The sequence below is a fragment of the Eulemur rufifrons genome, chromosome 30, assembly GCF_041146395.1.
Source record: "Eulemur rufifrons isolate Redbay chromosome 30, OSU_ERuf_1, whole genome shotgun sequence".
Classification (NCBI taxonomy): Eukaryota; Metazoa; Chordata; class Mammalia; order Primates; family Lemuridae; genus Eulemur; species Eulemur rufifrons.
Genome location: NC_091012.1, coordinates 19,060,810 through 19,080,453, shown reverse-complemented (window position 1 = coordinate 19,080,453; position 19,644 = coordinate 19,060,810). Strand labels below are relative to the sequence as shown.

The 19,644-nt window shown below is 44.4% G+C and overlaps 2 protein-coding genes and 2 non-coding genes across 6 annotated transcripts in view; 3 read left to right on the top strand and 1 right to left on the bottom strand.

The window, feature by feature from the left end:
* The first annotated feature begins 2,770 nt into the window (after nucleotides 1-2,770).
* Nucleotides 2,771-15,931, top strand: DKC1 (dyskerin pseudouridine synthase 1). Its single transcript, XM_069462918.1, has 15 exons — nucleotides 2,771-2,866; nucleotides 4,477-4,541; nucleotides 5,040-5,126; nucleotides 6,707-6,798; nucleotides 7,013-7,197; nucleotides 7,836-7,900; nucleotides 8,096-8,222; nucleotides 8,768-8,898; nucleotides 9,315-9,458; nucleotides 11,864-11,984; nucleotides 12,194-12,312; nucleotides 12,864-12,967; nucleotides 13,481-13,589; nucleotides 14,530-14,667; nucleotides 15,154-15,931. Exons 1-15 carry the CDS (start codon nucleotides 2,851-2,853, stop codon nucleotides 15,229-15,231), a joined length of 1,581 nt encoding a protein of 526 aa, XP_069319019.1. The 5' UTR covers nucleotides 2,771-2,850; the 3' UTR covers nucleotides 15,232-15,931.
* Nucleotides 8,993-9,125, top strand: LOC138379338 (small nucleolar RNA SNORA36 family). Its single transcript, XR_011232105.1, has one exon. It is a non-coding gene; the product is annotated as a small nucleolar RNA SNORA36 family (small nucleolar RNA).
* On the top strand, nucleotides 13,272-13,400 carry LOC138379341 (small nucleolar RNA SNORA56). Its single transcript, XR_011232108.1, has one exon. It is a non-coding gene; the product is annotated as a small nucleolar RNA SNORA56 (small nucleolar RNA).
* A 1,002-nt stretch (nucleotides 15,932-16,933) lies between the features above and the next one.
* Nucleotides 16,934-19,644, bottom strand: part of MPP1 (MAGUK p55 scaffold protein 1) — a 31,628-nt gene continuing 28,917 nt past the window's right edge. For all 3 annotated transcript variants that reach the window (XM_069462805.1, XM_069462808.1, XM_069462807.1), the window contains exons 11-12: nucleotides 19,420-19,494; nucleotides 16,934-17,521 (exon numbers count right to left, since the gene is read on the bottom strand). In XM_069462805.1, coding sequence (XP_069318906.1) covers nucleotides 17,345-17,521; nucleotides 19,420-19,494 — 252 coding nt within the window. In that variant the 3' untranslated portion in view covers nucleotides 16,934-17,344. The remainder of the gene's footprint in view (nucleotides 17,522-19,419; nucleotides 19,495-19,644) is intronic.

Sequence of the window (19,644 nt, the reverse complement as noted above, 5' to 3'; positions counted from 1 at the left end):
ATATTTCTGCCTGGTACAAGATTTGATACCAGAAGCAAAGTCTTCCATGTAACAAATTCTCAGACAAGTGTGATAATTTTGTTTTTGTTATCTGGCCGGATGTGGTGAAAACAATGTGGTGAAAAATATTCTGGGATGGGAATCTAATAGCCTACAATATATATTAGCAAAATAACTCCTTAAATTCTTGGCTGTTCTCACCTGAAATCTGTTGTCCCTTGCAGCTACAGCTCTGGGATAAGCTTCTGGGTCTAGGCATCACCTCCACATGAACCTACATTCCAGCGTCTATACCAATAACCCATCCTAATCTAAAATTATCTTTTTCCCCGTTGGGCCAAGAACCTTCAAATATCATTTACATAAATATTGTCTGTTTACTGGGACATATTTGAAAACTCATACTATTGTTTTCACATGCAAGCTTACTCCTGCTGCATTTGACTTTGTAAATTGTTCCCTCGAGGCAATGCAGAGGTTAACTGTAGCTAGAGGTTTGGAGGCGGGGTGAGACAGCTGGAGGGATGGGTGTGCCTGAGGGGAAATGTGCTTTCTTTCCCTTGCTAATTCCCTCAGGAGAGTAATGGAATCTTCAATCAGACAAAGAATATGGGGGTTGTTGAGCAATGGAGGCTAAATAGGAGTTGGGGATTCTCCTGTGTATTCCCATTTCAAATCTCTGAGTTCTATGCTTTTCTGGTTGTTGCCCCAGGTCTCTTGTACTAAGAGACCTGACAAGGCTGTGAATTCATTGACTTTTGTAATTTGGAAAGGTGACGGATCAGAATATAAAAGTTTGGTTTTAGGTTATCTCATTCTTATGGCTGTAAGAGATAAGTAATTTCTTAAGCATTGTTATAGAAATTCCCTGGGTTTCCGTCCATGGCCTGAACCAAAAATTCAAGGAATCTGATTGTAATTTAAACTATCCAAAATAGCAAGGAGCGTCCATCTTATCCCATAATTCTTGAAATCTTGTGCAACTATCACCACAGTGTAATTTTAAAAGAAACCCTCTACCCATTAGCAGTAATTCCCCAAATTCCCTTAAACCTCCGAACCCTAGGCAACCACTTACCTGCTTTCTTTCTAGATTTGCCTATTCTGGCTAGTTCATATAAATGGAATCATACAATATGTGGCCTTTTGTGTTTGGCTTCTTTCATTTAGCACAACGCTTTCAAGGTTCATCCATGTTGTAGTATGTATCAGTACTTCATTCCTTTTTTATGGCCAAATAATAGCCTATTGTATGGATAGACCACATTTTGTTTATCCATTCTTCTTTTGATGAACATTTGGGTTGTTTCCACCTTTTGGCTATGGTGAATAATACTGCTATGAACGTATGTGCACAAGTATTTGTTTAATCACCTGTTTTCAATTCTTTTGAGTCTATACGTAGGAGTAGAATTGCTGAGTCATATGGTAACTCTGTTTCACCTTTCGAGGAATTGCCATAATTGTCCTCAGTCCTCAAGTCAGAAAGCACCTGTGGGAATTTCTCCAGCTGCCAATTGTGTTTATTCCAATTATAAATTCAAGAACTGGGAAGAAAACCACAGGGTGGCCAACCCTGAGAGGGAGATGGGTTAAAACTTCACTTCTGACCAGTGCACCACAATGACATTCTGTGTCCCCAGGTATTAGCACAGGCCAGTGTAGGACCCCAGTAAGTGGCTATGGGTCCCAGGGGAAAGTAGGAGGAAGGTTTAAAGTACACACTTGTGGTATCACATGTGCCTGGCCTCAACCTTCACAGGCTCATCTCACAGACTCTGGTGTGTGGACTGACTAGGTCTGGGAATTAGATAAGGGGTGGGGAGACATTATTTTCTATTGTGATTCAAGGTAGGATGCCCTTAGCCAGACCTAGAGTGTTTGCTGTTGGGGTTATGCAGATAATGGTCTAGTACATGTGGCCTATTATAGGACACCATGATCAATTAGTCACACCACCAAAGACCCTTGGGGAGAAATCAGTTTGGTTCCAGCTTCCAGACCGTTGCCTTTCATGACACTCAGGCCCATACTGTTTCTATGAGATTTAGCGCCGCTTGACATGAAGCCTGGTCGTGGAGTTCGAACTGAGGTGTGCCTTAAGTGTAAAACACACCAGAAAGACTTCGTGCGAAAAAAATAACGGAAAATATCCCATTCATAATGTGTTTTGCTTATAATGCTGAAATAATATTTTGGGTACCCTGGGTTTAACAAAAATCATTATTAAAATCAGTTTCACCTTTTTCTTTTCACTCTTCGTCCAAGCGGCTGCTGGAAAATTTAAAAAGTCCACAAGTGGCTTGCACTCTAACAGGATAGGAACTCTAACTGCAAGCAACAAAGGCCTTTCAACCTCCGTGCCTCAACGTGTTCATTTTTTCAATCTGGACTACTCTGACACCAACCTGAAAGGATCGGCGTGAGAAAGCAATGAGATACTATTTACAGAGCCCTCAACCCGGTGTCCAGGCGCCAGCTCCCGAGTTAAACCCAGACGTAAGCAAGCGACTGCTGAGGCCACGCCCACAAACAGGGCGCGGGGGCGGGCAGCGCTGGAGCTTGCAGCTCAGTTCACTAGCTCCGGCTGGGTGAGGCTCGATGCGCACGCGCAGTCGCGCCACCAGCCGTGGCAGAGCCAGCCAATGGGATTGCGCGGATGGGCCGGGCGCGCCTCAGGTCCCGCCCCCGGTCTGGCCCCGCCCCTCACTGCCCGGCGGCGCGGCACGCACAGGGCGGTGCGCGAGTGGGCGGGCCCTAGCGGCGCGGCCTGACGCCACCGGGGCGGCGGGAGTCTGTGGTGGTTCTCTAGGTGGTGGCCCGGGTGGTACGCACGCGTTGCAGAGTAACATGGCGGATGCGGAAGGTAAGGGCTGCGGGCCGCAGGGCTGTGCTCCTCCGTCCGGGGCCGCCTCCAAGGTCTCAAGGAATCGGGGGTGGAGCTATGGGCTATGGCATCGGGGCCCGCGCTAGCCTCCGGTTCCCGCTGGAGGATCGGCCCCTTAGCCGCGGGGCCTTAAGCTGTCCTTGTTTTTCGGCCCTGGCTCCACCGGCGAGAGCACGAGAGTGAGAGGCCCTCGCAATGACTTGGCTCTGCGGGGCCCGGGTCTTCCTCCACGAGAGTGCCCCTAGAGCCCGGGTCGCCATAGAAAGACGTCTGCCATGCCGCTTACCGGTGGTGGCGGCGGCGGCAGACCTGGCAGCACCGGTGGTGGCGGGAGACCTGGCAGCACCTGTGCTGCCACCCAGCCCGGAGCTGCCGTTAGTTACACGCTACCGAGGGGAGCAAGGGTGTGAGAACAGGCGGGGAAGAAAAGCCGCCACGGGGTCCCAGAGTGGGGATAACGTTGAGTTGCAAGAAAGTTCTAGAGGCCACAAGCCTGTGGGGACAGTGGAGTGATCACTTATGGAACTTTCCAGCCCGCGGGAGAGCGCTTCTGTGGGGTGCTTAAGCTCTGCCACAGCCACGTGGTGAACCGGAAGGGAAGCCGACACGTGCATCAGCCTGCAGTCAGTCTCCCAGCCCTGCTACCTATGTTAGGCCTTACGCACTTTGTTTTTTCCAGTACAGTCATGCGTCGTTTTAAGACAGGGATACAGTGCTTCTTAGGCGATTTCCGTCACAGTGTGAACATCCTAGAGTGTGCTTACATAAACCTAGAAGGTATATTCTATGACACAACGTAGGTTATATGGTATAGCCTACTACTCCTAGCCTACAAACCTGTACGGCATGTGACTCTGCTAATACTGTAGGCAATTGTGACACAGTGTTAAGTATTTGTGTATCTAAATATAGAGAAGGTAAAGTAAAAATATGGTATAAAAGATTTTAAAAAGTACACCTGTACAGGGCACTTACCATGAATGGAGCTTGCAGCACTGGAAGTTGCTCTGGGTTGAGTCGCTGAGTGAGTGAATGTGAAGACCTATCCCTAGGACATTGCTGTATGATTTGTAAATGCTATACACTTATGCTACACTAAATTTATGAGAAAATGTTTTTTTCTCTTCATTAATAAATTAACCTTAGCTTACTATGACTTTTTACTTTATAAACTTCTTAAAAATTTTAACTTTTTAACTCTTTTGTAGTAACGCTTAGCTTAAAACGCAAACATTGTACATCTAGCTGTACAAATAGTATTCTACAAGCTTTTCTGCTTAAAATTTTTCCTTTTCAAACTTTTTTTTTAAAACTAAGACACACACACACACACACAAACATTAGCCTAAGCCCACACAGGGTCAGAATCATCAAGACATCACTAGGCAATAGGAATTTTTCAGCTATACTTTAATCTTACGGGACTACCATGTTGTTGACCAAAACATTGTTAGGTGGTGCATGACTGTAATTGTAGACCTAAAATCCATTTCCTGCCTGCCTTGATTTCAGTCTTTATTTTAGATTTTGTTTTCATTTATTTTGGGGGAAAATTCCCAAACAAAATTCTGTGTTTGTTTTTTTTGTAGTTATTTTGCCAAAGAAGCATAAGAAGAAAAAGAACCGAAAGTCACTACCAGAAGAAGATGTTGCTGTGAGTAGGAATGTGTTTAAATTTTCTTTGACTTAAAGGTTACTTAAATAACTTTTTAAGGTGACTTAAAAGAAAGGTTACTTAAATAATAAACTAAAGAAAAGTGTTTTTAAAGGTTTCCAAGGAATGGGCTGGCATTGGGTGATCATCTTATAGCACTAAAATGACACAAGCTCAGATGGCCTAATTCCTATCAGGCATAGTTTACTAAAATGGTGTTGACCACACCAACTGCTCTCACCAATTTCTCTTCTTTATCCCACCCACAGACCCACTATCCCCCTTTCTGTTTAAATATTTGAACCCATCTTAGTAGCACTTCACTTCCTCTTCTGAGTCTCTGGTCTATTTATTCTTCTCTCTTTCCCTTGGAGGGCCCAGTGAAGAGACATAGAATGCCTTGTTTTCTATTTAAAAGGTATATACTTCTGTGGTAGTAATAGAATTGTTCAAAATCATGTGGGAAGTTAAATAGGTTGTGTTTCTGTCCTGTTGAAGGAAATACAACATGCCGAAGAATTTCTTATCAAACCTGAATCCAAAGTTGCTCAGCTGGACACATCTCAGTGGCCCCTGTTGCTAAAGGTACGTGGTTAAGATCGTGTGTCAGGTGAATGCATGGCTTTTACGTTATTTCCCTGTGTTTAACAGTTGATTAAGAATGCTTACTGCTAGCATGCTTGATTTTAGGAAATGCTTGATGATACATTCTAAAGCAGTGTTCCTTAAGGTATCTGAGATGAAGGACGAGGTGGTTTTTTAAAAATTTCCAATGCATCCAACACTTGGAGAATACAGCGTAAATGTCACAATGTTAAATTGCTATCAAAGTTTGTAAACAATTCTCAGTTTCTGTACTTAACTCCATCTTGCAGACCTGTACCAGTTTGGGGGTCACACTTGGAGTAGGACTGCTTTAGTGCTTAAGAGCATGAGCTTTGAAGTCAGACAGTTTGAGTCAGACTATGTGTGATCTTTGGTCAGTCACTGAACCTCTCTGAGGCTGTTTGCTCATGATCTCTTCTCTTAGTAAGATGTGCTGAGGGTTACAGGAGGTAATCTATGAAACATGTTTAGCCACAGTTCCTGGCATGTCCTTCAGAAATTATTGGCTAGATTAGGCATGGTGTGGCATGTGCCTACAGTCTCAGTTACTTGGAAGGCTGAGGTGGGAGGATTGCTTTAGCCCAGGAGTTTGAGACCAGTCTTGGCAACATAGTAAGACCCTGTATCTATTTTTTAAAAAGAGAAGTTATTGGCTATTATTTTGAGGTTTAAATAGGGTAGTTCAGTAGTGAGTTAATTATACTGTGTTTTTATAATTTTCACAGACAAATGGGTACCTGCTGTGAAGTTAGGACAAAAAATTAGAGAGTAGAAGTTGTTACTGATACAGCCTGTAAGAAAGAGTTTTAAGAAACCATTATATATGAGGTGGTAATAGGATGAGATTTGCTTATATAATTCAACACAGTTTGGTTTTCTTTGGCCAGATATCTGTCATTTAGGCAGCATCTGCTTTTCTATTGTAGGCCCTGGGGATACGCTAGTGAACAGGGTAGGCAAGGTCCCTACTGTCATGGAACTTAAAATCAAGGGATGTGAGATAGACAGTTAAAAAAAGAATTGCTATTTGTGGTAAGTACCATCACGAAATGAAACTAGTGATTAAAGATGGGGTTTAGTCGGGGGAGCTCTTTCAGAGTGGTGGTCAAGCCTCAGAAAGGAGGAGACCAAAAAGAACAGACATGTGGAGAACAGAGCTCTCTCTGCTCTGGTATCTGGGGCCACCTTGAACAATGTTGCCAGGTGTCCTCAATTTGGGTATCTTTTGTCCCTGAGAAAGTCAGAGCTATTTTGTGTTTTATTCATAATCCTACCCAGTGAATCCCAGTCTATTCTGTGCTACTCCCAAGAAGTCTCCTCTTTTTACAGCAATGACTTAAACCTATGGTTGCTCAGATTTGTCTTGTTCTTACTAATATGGGTATTTTTTCTGGTATTTAAGGAGGCTTAACAGTCTGTCACAGCAGGTAACGGAAATATAGGAGCAAAAAAATCCAGATTTATGAACTCAAAGGGTTACAATATCATGGTCGATTGTGGTGCTGACTCTTGATTTACATGTGTTAATGGTTTGTTATTTTACTTTGTCTTGTTTCTAGAATTTCGATAAGCTGAATGTGAGGACAACACACTATACACCCCTTCCTTCAGGTTCAAATCCTCTGAAGAGAGAGATTGGGGACTATATCAGGTAAGTGTGTTGGGAGCAAGCACTGTTCAAACATCTATTGTTTTGAAAATGGTGCTTTCACATGACCTGTTCAAGGAGGTAGTGGCATATTAGAATAGTTTTGCCCTGGATATATAACCTGTAACCATGGTGAATTCTTTTTCTTTTTAACTCTTCATACTTGTTGTTTTATTAGAGCACGAGAACAGGTGATATTTTTTTTTCCCCATCCTAGGACAGGTTTCATTAATCTTGACAAGCCTTCTAACCCCTCTTCCCATGAGGTGGTAGCCTGGATTCGACGAATACTTAGGGTGGAGAAGACAGGACACAGTGGTACTCTGGATCCCAAGGTGACTGGATGTTTAATTGTGTGCATAGAACGAGCCACTCGGTTGGTGAAATCACAACAGAGTGCAGGTATGTGGAAGATGGGGAGAAGGGCTGGCTACTTGGAGATTGGAAGGCTTTCTGCCTTTCTCTTCTGCATTTTGGCTCTTGGAAACTATTTCTTCCTTAGAACAAAGAAAATCCTGAAGCAGAGAAATTCTTTTGATTTCTGGTTGCTTTCTGTCCTCTGCCTGCCAGGTCCTGGTGGGTCTGCCCTTCTTGAAGTTCCAGATAGTAGACATGTACACATTGAGCTGACTAAATCCATTCCTAGCACTGAGGCAGAGCTCTGTCCAAGTCCGGCTCTTGGCTTGTTACTCCAGGCTCCTCTCTGCTGTTGCTTCTGCCTAAAGTGTCCTTCCCTCTTTTTTTTTTCCTTGCCTCATTTTCGTCTGAGAAAATTCTTACCTTGCAAGGTGTTTTCCAGGCAGGCTCTACACTTGATACTCCCAACTGTTCTATCAGTACACTGGACTCCCAGGGAAAGTGTCTTCATTCCTTTCTCACATCATCACCATGAAATCTGCCTTAATGCAGATTTTACAGAAACATGAGGTCAAATTTCCTGCTTTTCCTGCTAATGTAAATTGGGAATAATTGAGCATATAAAAATACAGAAAACAGAAAACTCAGTGGCCACACCTGACTACTCTTTTGTCATTTTTCAGGCAAAGAGTATGTGGGAATTGTCCGGCTGCACAATGCTATTGAAGGGGGGACCCAGCTTTCTAGGGTAAGTCTGCAATTGTAGGGAGGGCGCCCTTTGGCAGCCTGGGTCTCTGGAGACAGGTCAGCTTTCCTGGCTGGCCTCTCCTGTGCCCTTTTCAGTAGACTGCCCTAGCCCACCTGGTGGGTGACTGCAGATGGCAGGGGAACTGCCAGCAATGTCCCTTCTGATGAGAGTGTTTTGGTTTGTGCTTGTTCTTAGGCCCTAGAAACTCTGACCGGTGCCCTGTTCCAGCGACCCCCACTTATTGCTGCAGTAAAGAGGCAGCTCCGAGTGAGAACTATCTACGAGAGCAAAATGATTGAATACGATCCTGAAAGAAGATTAGGTGGGTCATTAGGCCTGTGAGGAACTGAATTGACATAGACCACAAGTGGGTACGAACACATTCTAGAGAATTCTGTCCTGTAACGAAAAGTACATGTCCTTGAAGTTGATTGACGCCTATGTGTAAAATGCTACTAAATGGCAAAAAGCAACAATAAACAGTCTGAGTTTTACTTTTGTAACATATCAGTGCTTAGCACAAACTGTTCAGATTGAATTGTCAGTAGTAAATTTAAAGTTACAATGCCCGTTTTCCTCCAGTCCTTAAAACATTCCATACTTAAATACCTGCAATTAATGTGAAAAATTATGCTCTGTGACTCTATACTGCTAGTATTAAAACTAAAAATCTTTTCAATACAGCAAATACCCAATTCTTACATTTTTTAAACAGGGGAGATGCCCTTAGCATATTGTGTGTAGTCATGGCCTATGTATTTCATCTCTAGTCTTGATGTCTCAGATGAAGAATAACTCTGGGTCTCTCAACCAGTGATGTGTTTACTCTGACAAATAGGCGCTGCTTTTCTTTTGTATGTGTCTTAGGAATCTTTTGGGTGAGTTGCGAGGCTGGCACCTACATTCGGACACTGTGTGTGCACCTTGGTTTATTATTGGGAGTCGGTGGTCAGATGCAGGAACTTCGGAGAGTTCGTTCTGGAGTCATGAGTGAGAAGGTACGCCATCATGGGGCTAGAAGTTTCAGAGCTGGTTACTATAATCTCAGACCTTGGTGGAACACCACTTGCTTCACATCCTGGGAAAGGCACTTTCCAAAGTGTTGAGTTCAGTTCAGGGAAGCTTCCCTGTTCTGTTAATTAAACTTTGGGACATTGACATGGGCTAGAGGAGACGATTGGGTAGAAAGCATTATTCTATTCATTTACCTCCTAGTCCTACAAAAATGGCTGCTTAGATCTAATGTATCAACAGTTAAAGATGTCCAGAAGAGAGGTGATTCTGAAGAGGCTGAAGACTCTTAATGAGCTTGGACTAGCAGACAAGTTACATTCCCTTTTAGGAAGTTTGGAGTCTGATGGGCTATTTGACGTATGAAGGCACTGAATTATTTTCATACATGGCTGCTTTTCAGGACCACATGGTGACGATGCATGACGTGCTTGATGCCCAGTGGCTGTACGATAACCACAAGGATGAGAGTTACCTGCGGCGGGTCGTTTACCCTTTGGAAAAGCTGTTGACATCTCATAAAAGGGTGGTTATGAAAGACAGTGCAGTAAGTTCTGAGCTAGGAATCCAGGTTTGGATAGAATGTGAATCCAAAGATGACACTTGGTCCTTGTTCTGAAGACTTCATTCTGTTTAAAGAAATGAAACATTGACATTGTGAAGTTATATTTGTTATTTTCTTTGGTTTTGGTTTTTTTTTTTTTTGACAGAGTCTCGCTCTGTTGCCCGGGCTAGAGTGAGTGCCCTGGTGTCAGCCCAGCTCACAGCAACCTCAAACTCCTGGGCTCAAGCAAACCTCCTGCCTCAGCCTCCCCAGTAGCTGGAACTACAGGCATGCGCCACCATGCCCAGCTAATTTTTTCTATTTTTAGTTGTTTGGCTAATTTTCTTTATATTTTTAGTAGAGATGGGGGTCTCACTCTTGCTCAGGCTGGTCTCGAACTCCTGACCTCGAGCAATCCTCCCACCTCAGCCTCCCAGAGCGCTAGGATTACAGGTGTGAGCCACTGCGCCCAGCTGGTTTATTTATTTTTTTCTGGCTTTTCATAGGTTGGACGCTGGATTCTTTGTTGTTATGGCTAATTTTTTTATTAAATCAAAACCAAGTATACTAATTTACAGTAAAAATTTAATGGTAGGCCTATTCCCATTTCAAAATAAGGCAAGTTAATTAAACATTTACCTTAAGAGGTCTCCCAAAGCAACTTTGTTCAAGTAATAGACTATCAGTGGTAGATAAAATTTGCCCTCCTATAGTTCTGCATGAGCCTAAGAAACCTTGATTTATTTAAATTACTGTTAGAGGCCAGGCGCAGTGGCTCACGCTTATAATCCTAGCACTCTGGGAGGCCGAGGTGGGTGGATAGCTCGAGGTCAGGAGTTTGAGACAAGCCTGAGCAAGAGCGAGACCCCGTCTTTACTAAAAATAGAAAGAAATTATCTGACCAACTAAAAATACATATAGAAAAAATTAGCTGGGCATGGTGGTGCATGCCTGTAGGCCCAGGTACTTGGGAGGCTGAGGGAGGAGGATCGCCTAAGCCCAGGAGTTTGAGGTTGCTGTGAGCTAGGCTGATGCCATGGCACTCTAGCCCGGGCAACAGAGCGAGACTCTGTCTCAAGAAAAAAAAAAATTACTGTTACAAAAGGTTTTGATAGGAGAAAAAAGTTGGGACTAGAGTGTTTCAGGGCTATAGTAACAGTTAATTGTCCTGTAGGAACTTCCATAAAGGTTTTATTCTATTTAAATCATAGTTTGAAGCTATAAAACCCAAACTTCACTGAGTTTATCAAGCCCTTTTCCTGGCATGTTTATTAAATAGCTTTATAATTGAGAGTAGTTCTCTTAATAATGCAAATAAATATGCAAATATTTCAGTTTGAGTTTCCTTTTTTAATGATGATTTAAGGATGGATTTCTTATTTTCTAAGTAGTCCAGAATTTTTAAAATAGCCTTTTTATTTCTAATTTTTATTTATTATGATAAGAGAATGTGGGCTTTTATAAATTGTCTTTGTGACCCAGCACATAATCAGTTTTTGTTAAATACTATGTAGCCAAAAAAAAAATTTTTTTCTCTAACTTGAGGGATAAAAATTTCTGTATATTTAGTAATTTGAGGTTGATAATTATTCATATTCAAATCCTAAATTGTATAACATTTGATGCATTTTAATGTTATAGTCCATAATAAAACATAAAAAGAAAAGATACACTAAAACGTGGCAGTATAATCAAAAAAAACTTAATCACATAAAACAGTGAACAGCATAAATGTGATACACCCTCCTTGTCAAACTGTGGGCTTCTGGGTGAATTTAAGGGGAGGGCAGAATATAGTCAGCAGAAGAGATCTAGGTGAGTGGAGATGGCACCGGGGCAGATGGTGCCATTGAACTGGAGAGGTGAGCTGAACTTGTACCAATTTGGCCTATAAATTCTACACCAAATCTTTTGTGTGATTGGTTCAACAGACCTCTGTAATCTCGTTGCAAGTTCTTTGGGAACCTGTTCTTGCCTGGATCTCCACTAAATCTACTTTCTCCTGATAAGAGATAGGAGCAACTAAGGAAAGCTAAGGCTGTTCTTTTGTTTAAAATGAAAATGCCTGTAGGTTCCATGGGGAAAAGGTAGAGCCTAAAAACCTGATTGCATAATTTATTGAATACATCATTATTCTTTAGTAGCTGAAGTATTACAGACATAGGAGAAATAGATATTATTTTAGTACTTTTGAGTCGTGTATGTAAAGTACTTAGAGGAATGCCTAGCACACAGTAGGTGGCCACTGCTATTCTGAGTCCCTTCATGCCCCTTTACGGCCAGTGGGCTATCACTGCTATTAGCCTTGTTTCCCCCCTTAGCTCCCGCCCCCTTGTTATCCTCCATTTTGATATGGGAGTGGGATGGAGGACAGCGGCTGCAGCCCTCACGTGACGCCATCTCTGCAGGTGAATGCCATTTGCTATGGGGCCAAGATCATGCTTCCAGGTGTTCTCCGATATGAGGACGGCATTGAGGTCAATCAGGAGATTGTGGTCATCACCACCAAAGGGGAAGCGATCTGCATGGGTAAGGAGGGATGTTGCCCTGAACATCCCTGAACACTTCTGAAGCTGGGGCTCCATTTACACATCCTGAGCAAAGGAAACCACCATTGAAGTAGTAGAGCTCAGGATTTTAAATGAGGTTTAAAGTGGCATAAAACGGTGGTATTGGGGCTCATCAGTTATCAGGTCTTTCCCCTTTAAGTCATTCTGTTCTCTCTTCAATGTCTCTAGCTATTGCATTAATGACCACAGCAGTGATCTCTACCTGTGACCATGGTATAGTAGCCAAGATCAAGAGAGTGATCATGGAGAGAGATACTTACCCTCGGAAGTGGGGATTGGGTCCGAAGGTAAGTGGGACTGGGTTGTGTGCCCTGCCAAGTTATTTTGTTTTATACTGTTGAACACTCAGGCAGCTCTTGGTGTGTCCCCACTGCCCCAGCCTTGTACTGTGCTGGACTCTGGATTGTCAGTGGTGAGTGGAAATAGGCCCTGACGTGGACCTTCGAGATTTCGGTCTAATAGAGGGAAACAGTTGGGCATTACTTGAATAATCACACAGTGGAGTGGTGAATTCAGCCATGTTAATGGCTTTCAAGGAGTACAGAGCGGTGCCTGGCACCTGGAGAGTCCACAGTGAGGAGTGTGACATGGTCGGGGGTCTGGGCAAGGTATCTTCTCCTAAGCCATGCCAGTGTGATGGGTGGGTTAGATGTGAATGAGGTAAGGGGGGAGGGAAGAGTTCAGGGCAGTGGGACAGCATGTGCAAAAGTCTTTGCACGTGCGTTTGAGGCCTTGCTGAGAATACACAAGGGAAGAACCTTGTGCCGTTCTGTGCAATCTTAATGCCTGCTTCCTGCCTTGACACTGTTCTAATGTTGAGACCATGACATTCCACCAGGCAAGTCAGAAGAGGCTGATGATCAAGCAGGGCCTTCTGGACAAGCATGGCAAACCTACAGACAGCACACCCGCCACCTGGAAGCAGGAGTATGTTGATTACAGGTGAGAGCAGGCTGTTTCCGAGCCGGGGTGGGCAGAGAGCATGCTTGCTGTCTTAATGTGGGAGTACATCGATGACGGGTGAGGAGAGGAAGGTAGTAGAGACAGAATACTTGGCATCTGGACACAGGAGCACATAGACAACAGGTGAGGATGGGAGATGCGGAGCCCAGGAGAGGCGGTAGCTTAGTTTGGGGCAAACTTGCTAAATGCAGGCCCATAGGGACCAATTAATGTTACAGCTCCGTTTTCCTTGTTGGGCCCCGTGAGACCTTGGCTGCCTGGGCCAATTAGGGCTTGGCCTGCACAGCAGACAGTTATCCCTTTCTAGTCTGGCTCCTGGGACTCTAGAGGGAGTCAGTCTGCAACAGTAAGTGGTGAGTTCTTCTGTCCAGCATCAGTATTTTGATGGTGGCTTTAGACTTGCCAGATACCAGTGCACACCTGAGGATACATTCATGCCACCCTGGAAAGCCATTCAGTGAATTTGACCTATTGCTGTCTTTCCTCTTTCAGTGATTCTACCAAGACAGAGGTGGTTGCTCAAGCAGTAAAAGCTCCACCGGTAGTTCTTGAAACAGTAAAAGTCCCGCAGGTAGTTGCTGAAGTAGTAAAAACCCCAAAGGTGAGTGGCATGCTGTGATCTGTTTGGAATGTGCTTCTGGAGATAATTCTAAGAAGCACTGGTTTTTGGCTTACCTTGGTGACTGTCTGCAGTCTAGTCACATGTCCTGGCTTGGTGTAGGAGGGTTCTCACCTTCATCAGAGCTGCAGCACACACGTACACGATGCCATCTCGTACCCCTGGGTATCTGTCTGTTGGGCTCTGCACGCTCTGATTCATAGTCCCTGTCACGTCTACTGGGGGGGAGTGTAGGCTCGGGAATCAGACTGGCCTTGGCTTCCGCCCTCAGCTACGGAACAGCACTGGGATAGGATGGATGGCACATACGGTATTCTAGCCCCTATCCCGGGTCAGGTGGTAGCACAGGTAGAGGCCATGGCAGGTTGTAGTTGACACTTGGGGCTGTGTAAAACTCAACAGGGAGCAAAATTTGCTCCAAGATGGGCAGAATTCTCTAGCTAGCACCAGTCCAGTGTTTAAAGAGGCACCTTGGCTCCCCAGGGCCGCGGACCACTGGCATTAGAGCGCAGAACGACGTGTCTGCACTCAGAATCCTTGGGTGGTGCCGAGTGTCCTGCAACACGCTGTGTGGGAACAACTGCTCACTTGCCAAATGTGAATTCCTGCTTCGCCTGCTTTCTTTGAGGACTTAAGGGAGCACTCTTAGAGGTCCTTGTGGTCCCCCTTTCATGAAACAGTCAGTTCCTCAGGGCCTTTTAGTCCCCAAGCCCAGTGCTGCTACTTTCATGACCCACGGCTTGACTTCTGGGATGAGACAAATCCACAGTAAACTAAAGCCCTATCGGGGTTTTGAATCAGAAAACTCACTGTTGGGGCCAAATGGGATCTTGGTGCCTCCCTATCTTTAGACTTACTGAAATTTTCTTGTTTGTTATTGCCCGAGAGCTATCTAACTTTTGACCAATTGCTCTCATCTCAGCGGAAGCGAGAAAGTGAGAGTGAAAGCGACGAGACTCCTCCAGCGGCTCCCCAGTTGACCAAGAAGGAAAAGAAGAAGAGTAAGAAGGACAAGAAGGCCAAAGCTGCTTTAGAGAGTGGGGGCGAGCCCGGAGACGGGGTGAGTATAAACACGTTCAGGCTCCTTGGGTTGGCTTAGTCCTTAGTGGGGGAAGAGTTACCCAGGTGGTGCCAGCTTTGTTACTCTGGGAGGAGCTGTGGCCCAAAGGTGGGATGCTCCCCTTGCCTATTGCTAGTCAGTGCCTTTAGTGCCCCCTTGTGTTCCCGGAGTACCCTTGCTGACCCCCATGGGATGGACAGATAGAGGCACCTGGCATCATAGAGTGACTGCTCAGAGTTAGAACTGTTGACGGTGGATGGGGAGGATGTGTACCTTGGTAATCTGAATGTTCCCACTTATAAAAGTAGACCACTTAGCGTGTCACTGAAAATTTCACAGAACTTGGTATGACATTGCAAAATTTATTTCATCCAAAATATCCTTATGGATCTTGAAAATAAAGGCTGACTTGACTATGTGGAACTCAGCAGATTTCCATAATTATTTCGTCAATGGATGCTAGGAGCTTTTTCTCTTTCTCTCTAGGACAGTGACACCGTCAAAAAGAAGAAGAAGAAGAAGAAGAAAGCAAAAGGGGTAGAAGAAGTGGTTTCTGAGTCGTGAGGGCCATGTTAAGCATTGTGTCCAACTGGGAGGAGAAATTAAAGCCTTATTGAGAAAACATTGTTCCTTTTGTTGTGGAGGGAATGGAACATAGGTCCTGCACAGGGTGGAGAGTTCTGGCACATTTTAGCTGCTATTTGAGACCTTGCTGATGTTACCTGGTGTGGTCATCCCATCTTGTCCTGTTTTAAGGATACGGGTGATACAAGAGGCAGATTTTCTGCCAGTGACTTCTCTGTTTGCGCTGGGAAGCCTCACCTTCAGACCCAGTAACTGTCCACAGCTGTCTGTTAGTGGTTGTTTTAAAAACACAGTCCTCTCCTAGTTTGCGTGTGCTTTTTTAGCCCATCTTTTTAAAACGCTTGTAAAAACTTAAGTCTGCTCGGGGAAATGGTGTAGAACCTTCAGTAAGTGAAAGAAGACTATAACTGAATCACGTGGTTCACTGGGGAAAATCTTGTCTCCAATGTGCTATGAAGACAGTGGTTTATTCTAGCGTCTGAGGTATAGGCCTGGCAGCCTGGTGGATTTTCATCTTGTTTCTGGCCCAGCAGTCTGTCTTTTATCCACTTCTTCCAAGCTTGTGTGTGTGGCAGTATTCACCTAAATCCACCTGGCTGCTTGTGTTTGTGACAGAAGCCGAACCGTTCCTATACCCTTTCGTTTTAGCCCTCTTTTACTTTTAAAGAATGAAATTGTTCATTGCTGGGAAAAGAATGTTATAATTTTTACTCATTAAAGTTGACTCATTAAGTTTTTTAAAGTATTCCTCTTGGGTTTTCTAATTCTTGGTGACCTCAAGCTAACAGAGCAAAAAATATAAAATATTTTGATTAAAACTCTGGGGACCTTTATATCCTATTTGAAATTCGGTGCTTTTCCTTTATGCTTGGCTAGCGTTACATTTCTTTGATTCTGTGTCATAAAACATTTACCTTTGGGACCTATCTGACATGGGAGCAAATGCTCTGAGGGGGTGATCATCACACATCCAGTGATATCTCCAGAAGAACAGAGAAGAAAGGTGACGTGTTATATGTAGCGGGCCTGGGGGGCTACGTAGCTGCAGACACGTCTAGATCAGACTTGGTGGGAGGAAAGAGCCCGTGGAAGCTATCAGTTCTGGTGCTGATGGCAGGATGAGTAGGGAAGAGGACTCTGAAGGCCTTCATGACATAGGTGGTTAGTGGAAGAAAGGTCCTAGGATTGCTTTGAATTTGGTATTAAAAATCAAGAACAAGGAGCACTTTGTGGGGGTCTTTGGATGCAGTGAAGAGAGGCCCTGAGCTGTAGCTGTGCGATGAGCCTGGTATGCGGAGTTGACCCTGGCGCTGGCTCATACCGGCGCTCATCTGGTGCACCACTGGGCCCAGGCCATGTTTTTATCCTTCTAAATGTGAGTTTTAGCAGGAAGATTAAATGTGTGCCCACAATGGGCTCCCACCCAGATAAGACAAACTTAAGGTGCTTCTCTTCATGGGCATCAGCTGCTAGAGACCATAGTGGGGATATGAAGAATGGGGGTTCTTCCAGGGCAGGAGTGTTTATAATCTTAGTCGTCCCATATGAACCCAGGAAAGGCATCTTGTGTTGATGCCCTTGTCTAGGAGCTTAATGAAGTCAGCAACATTTTCCTCTCCAGAGGTTTGTGGTGCTGGTGGAAACACAGAGTTACGAGGTCATTGGTATTTTAACACAGCAACATTTTTATTGCTTTTGAGGGTCTCCTAGAGCAAACATCATTCTATTGCACAGATGGCTCATTTTGGCATTTTAAAGTTGAAGGAGGACAGGCTTTAGAGGGATGGGGTCCATTGCTTTTCTGTGCATCATCTTTGATTAGCAGTTATATTTTGATAGTACTTTTTACCCCCAATTTCCAGAGATCCTTTTGAAATCCAGATCAATGGAGCCCCATCTATCGGGAAAATCAAATCCCAGCCCTTTTAGAAGCCTGAGCAAGAAGACTGAATCCTATTAGCTTAATAAGGATAGTTGCAGAGAGCTGGAAGCTGACACAAAACTAGTTGGAGTGGCCCTGTTTGTCTTAAAGCAAGGAGAATGGGGTTATAAATGCTGGAAAGGAGCACATGGGTTCCCCCATTCCGTAAACTTAGTAAACCCAGGAGACAGGCACCCACTGTGGAGAACTGCATGCCTGGTCAAAGGCTTCTTGCAGTTTCTTAAGGGTTTCATCAACGCCATTATTGACCAGAGAGAGGTCAAAGTAGTGAGCATACTGGCTGCGGATGGCTTCTGAATCCTTCTGCAGTTGCTGCAGGGCTTCTGTCTGCAAAGAAGAAAGAGCCACGTATGAAGCAGGCCACAGCACATCAGCCCAGAGAGGCCAGCAACAGGGTTTTTGTTGTTGTTGTGTTTGGTTTTTTTTTTTTTTTTGAGACAGGGTCTCACTGTGTTGCCCAGGCTAGAGTGCTGTGGCGTCAGGCTAGCTCACAGCAACCTCAAACTCCTGGGCTCAAGCGATCCTCCTGCCTCAGCCTCCCGAGTAGCTGGGACTACAGGCACGTGCTACCATGCCTGGCTAATTTTTTCTATTTTTAGTTGTCTGGCTAATTTATTTTCTTTTAGTAGAGACTGGGTCTCACTCTTGCTCAGGCTGCTCTGGAACTCCTGAGCTCAAACAATCTGCCCACCTCGGCCTCCCAGAGTGCTAGGATTACAGGCATGAGCCACTGAGCCCGGCCCAGCAACAGGTTTTAAACAGGCATTTGCTGTTAGCATTGCTCAGCTCCATATCATCTACTTAAAAACACAAACTCTGCTTGAGATTGTTAACAGAGTACAGAGAGGCAATCAATGAAGAACACTGCAATTCTCACCCTCTGGGTGACCAGTACTACCAATAGCATGGATTTCACCATCTCCCAGTTCATGCCCTTTGATCATGTAAGAGCCATTTTCAGCAACCACTAGAGCTGCAATCCCAGAACAAAGATAAAGGTGATTTATAATCCCAGGCCTCTTTCTTTGACCCCAAATCAAGCAGCAATGAAAAGAGTGATCATTTAACTGCATAAAAGTAAAAATGTATGCAAAGCTTTACACCAAAAGACATGCCAAATTGGGGAAAAAAGTATTTGCAACTGATATCACAAAGAGCTAATTACCCTAGTACAGAGTTCCTAGAAATGCAATAAAGGCTAGTAACCCAACAGAAAAATGAGCTAAGGACATGACCAGATAATTTGCACAAAATGCAATAGAAATGGCTCATAATGGTATGAAAAGATAGTCGATTACAGTAAAAGATAAAGCATGAGATACCATTTTTCCCTCTGCTAGATTCGCAAAAAATGGAAATTTCAACAAGATGCAAGCAAAGGGAACCAAGCACTCTCACAGGTAGTTGGAGGGACTGTAAATCAGTGCTAAAGGAGCTCAATTTGGGAATCCCTATCCAAATTCCAAGTGCACACACTCGTGGACCCACTGATCCTTCTTGGAGTTTCTCTTGTGGATGTGTTTGCATGCATGTGACATGCCATATGTACAGGACTATTGACTTCAGTATTTATAATAGTCAATGTTTTAAAACAACCCAAGTGGCCATCAACAAGGGAATGGTTAAACTAAATAATTATGATATATACATGCAATAGAAGACCATGCAGCTTTTAAGGAAAAAGGAAGTTCTTTACATGCAAATAGGGAAGGATCTCCATTGTTCCATGAAAAAGCAAGGTCCAAAAAAGTCCATAGGTAGGACTGGGTGGAGCAGGTAGGAACCGGGTAGTGGGGAGCAGGGGAGGCTTTTCAATATATTCCTGGCCTCTCCCCACAGCCACACCGCACCCCAGGGTGGGTTCGGCACTGCCCCTAGTCATCACAGCTCTCCCTGCTTGCCTTGCCTGAGCCTGCATCAAACCAGTGTCAGGATTTGCTCAGTTGTCAACCTCAGTCACTGGACCCATGCGCCTCTGGGACAATGACTAGGTCTGGTTTGTTTTGTCCTGCTATTACCTAGCATGGGCGCTGGCCTAGCTAGTGGTTTAATAACTGTTGAGTGAATAAAATGTGCATGCCTTTGGCTTCTTGGCCTTGGAGGAAGAAGCCCAGCTGGAGCTGAGCTTCAGCCAGCACTCTGGCCAATGACTGGGACTGATGTCCTAGTTTGGGCAGGCCCAGAGAGAGTGAACCCCCACCCACCCTGCACAGCCTCCTTCCCACCTGAGTGCCCTGGTCAGTGGGTGCAATGAACACAATGAACGGTGAAAGTTCTGCTGTCCGAACGATCTTCAGGGTCTAGAAAAGTGAAAGGCAAGAAGGAAGAGAAGGAAAGAGAAAAAAAAAAAAAAACATAGCTGTCATAATGGATTTCTTCTAATAAACAGCTTTGGGCTTTATCCCAATACTATTTTCCATCCTTCCCAGTACTACTATTCCTGTTCCAGG

Excerpts from the sequence above, each read along its gene's own strand:
- DKC1 (XM_069462918.1), top strand. Across the intron at positions 8,899-9,314 it reads CTGGAGTCATGAGTGAGAAG|GACCACATGGTGACGATGCA; the intron begins GTACGCCATCAT and ends GCTGCTTTTCAG. Across the intron at positions 11,985-12,193 it reads AGGGGAAGCGATCTGCATGG|CTATTGCATTAATGACCACA; the intron begins GTAAGGAGGGAT and ends CAATGTCTCTAG.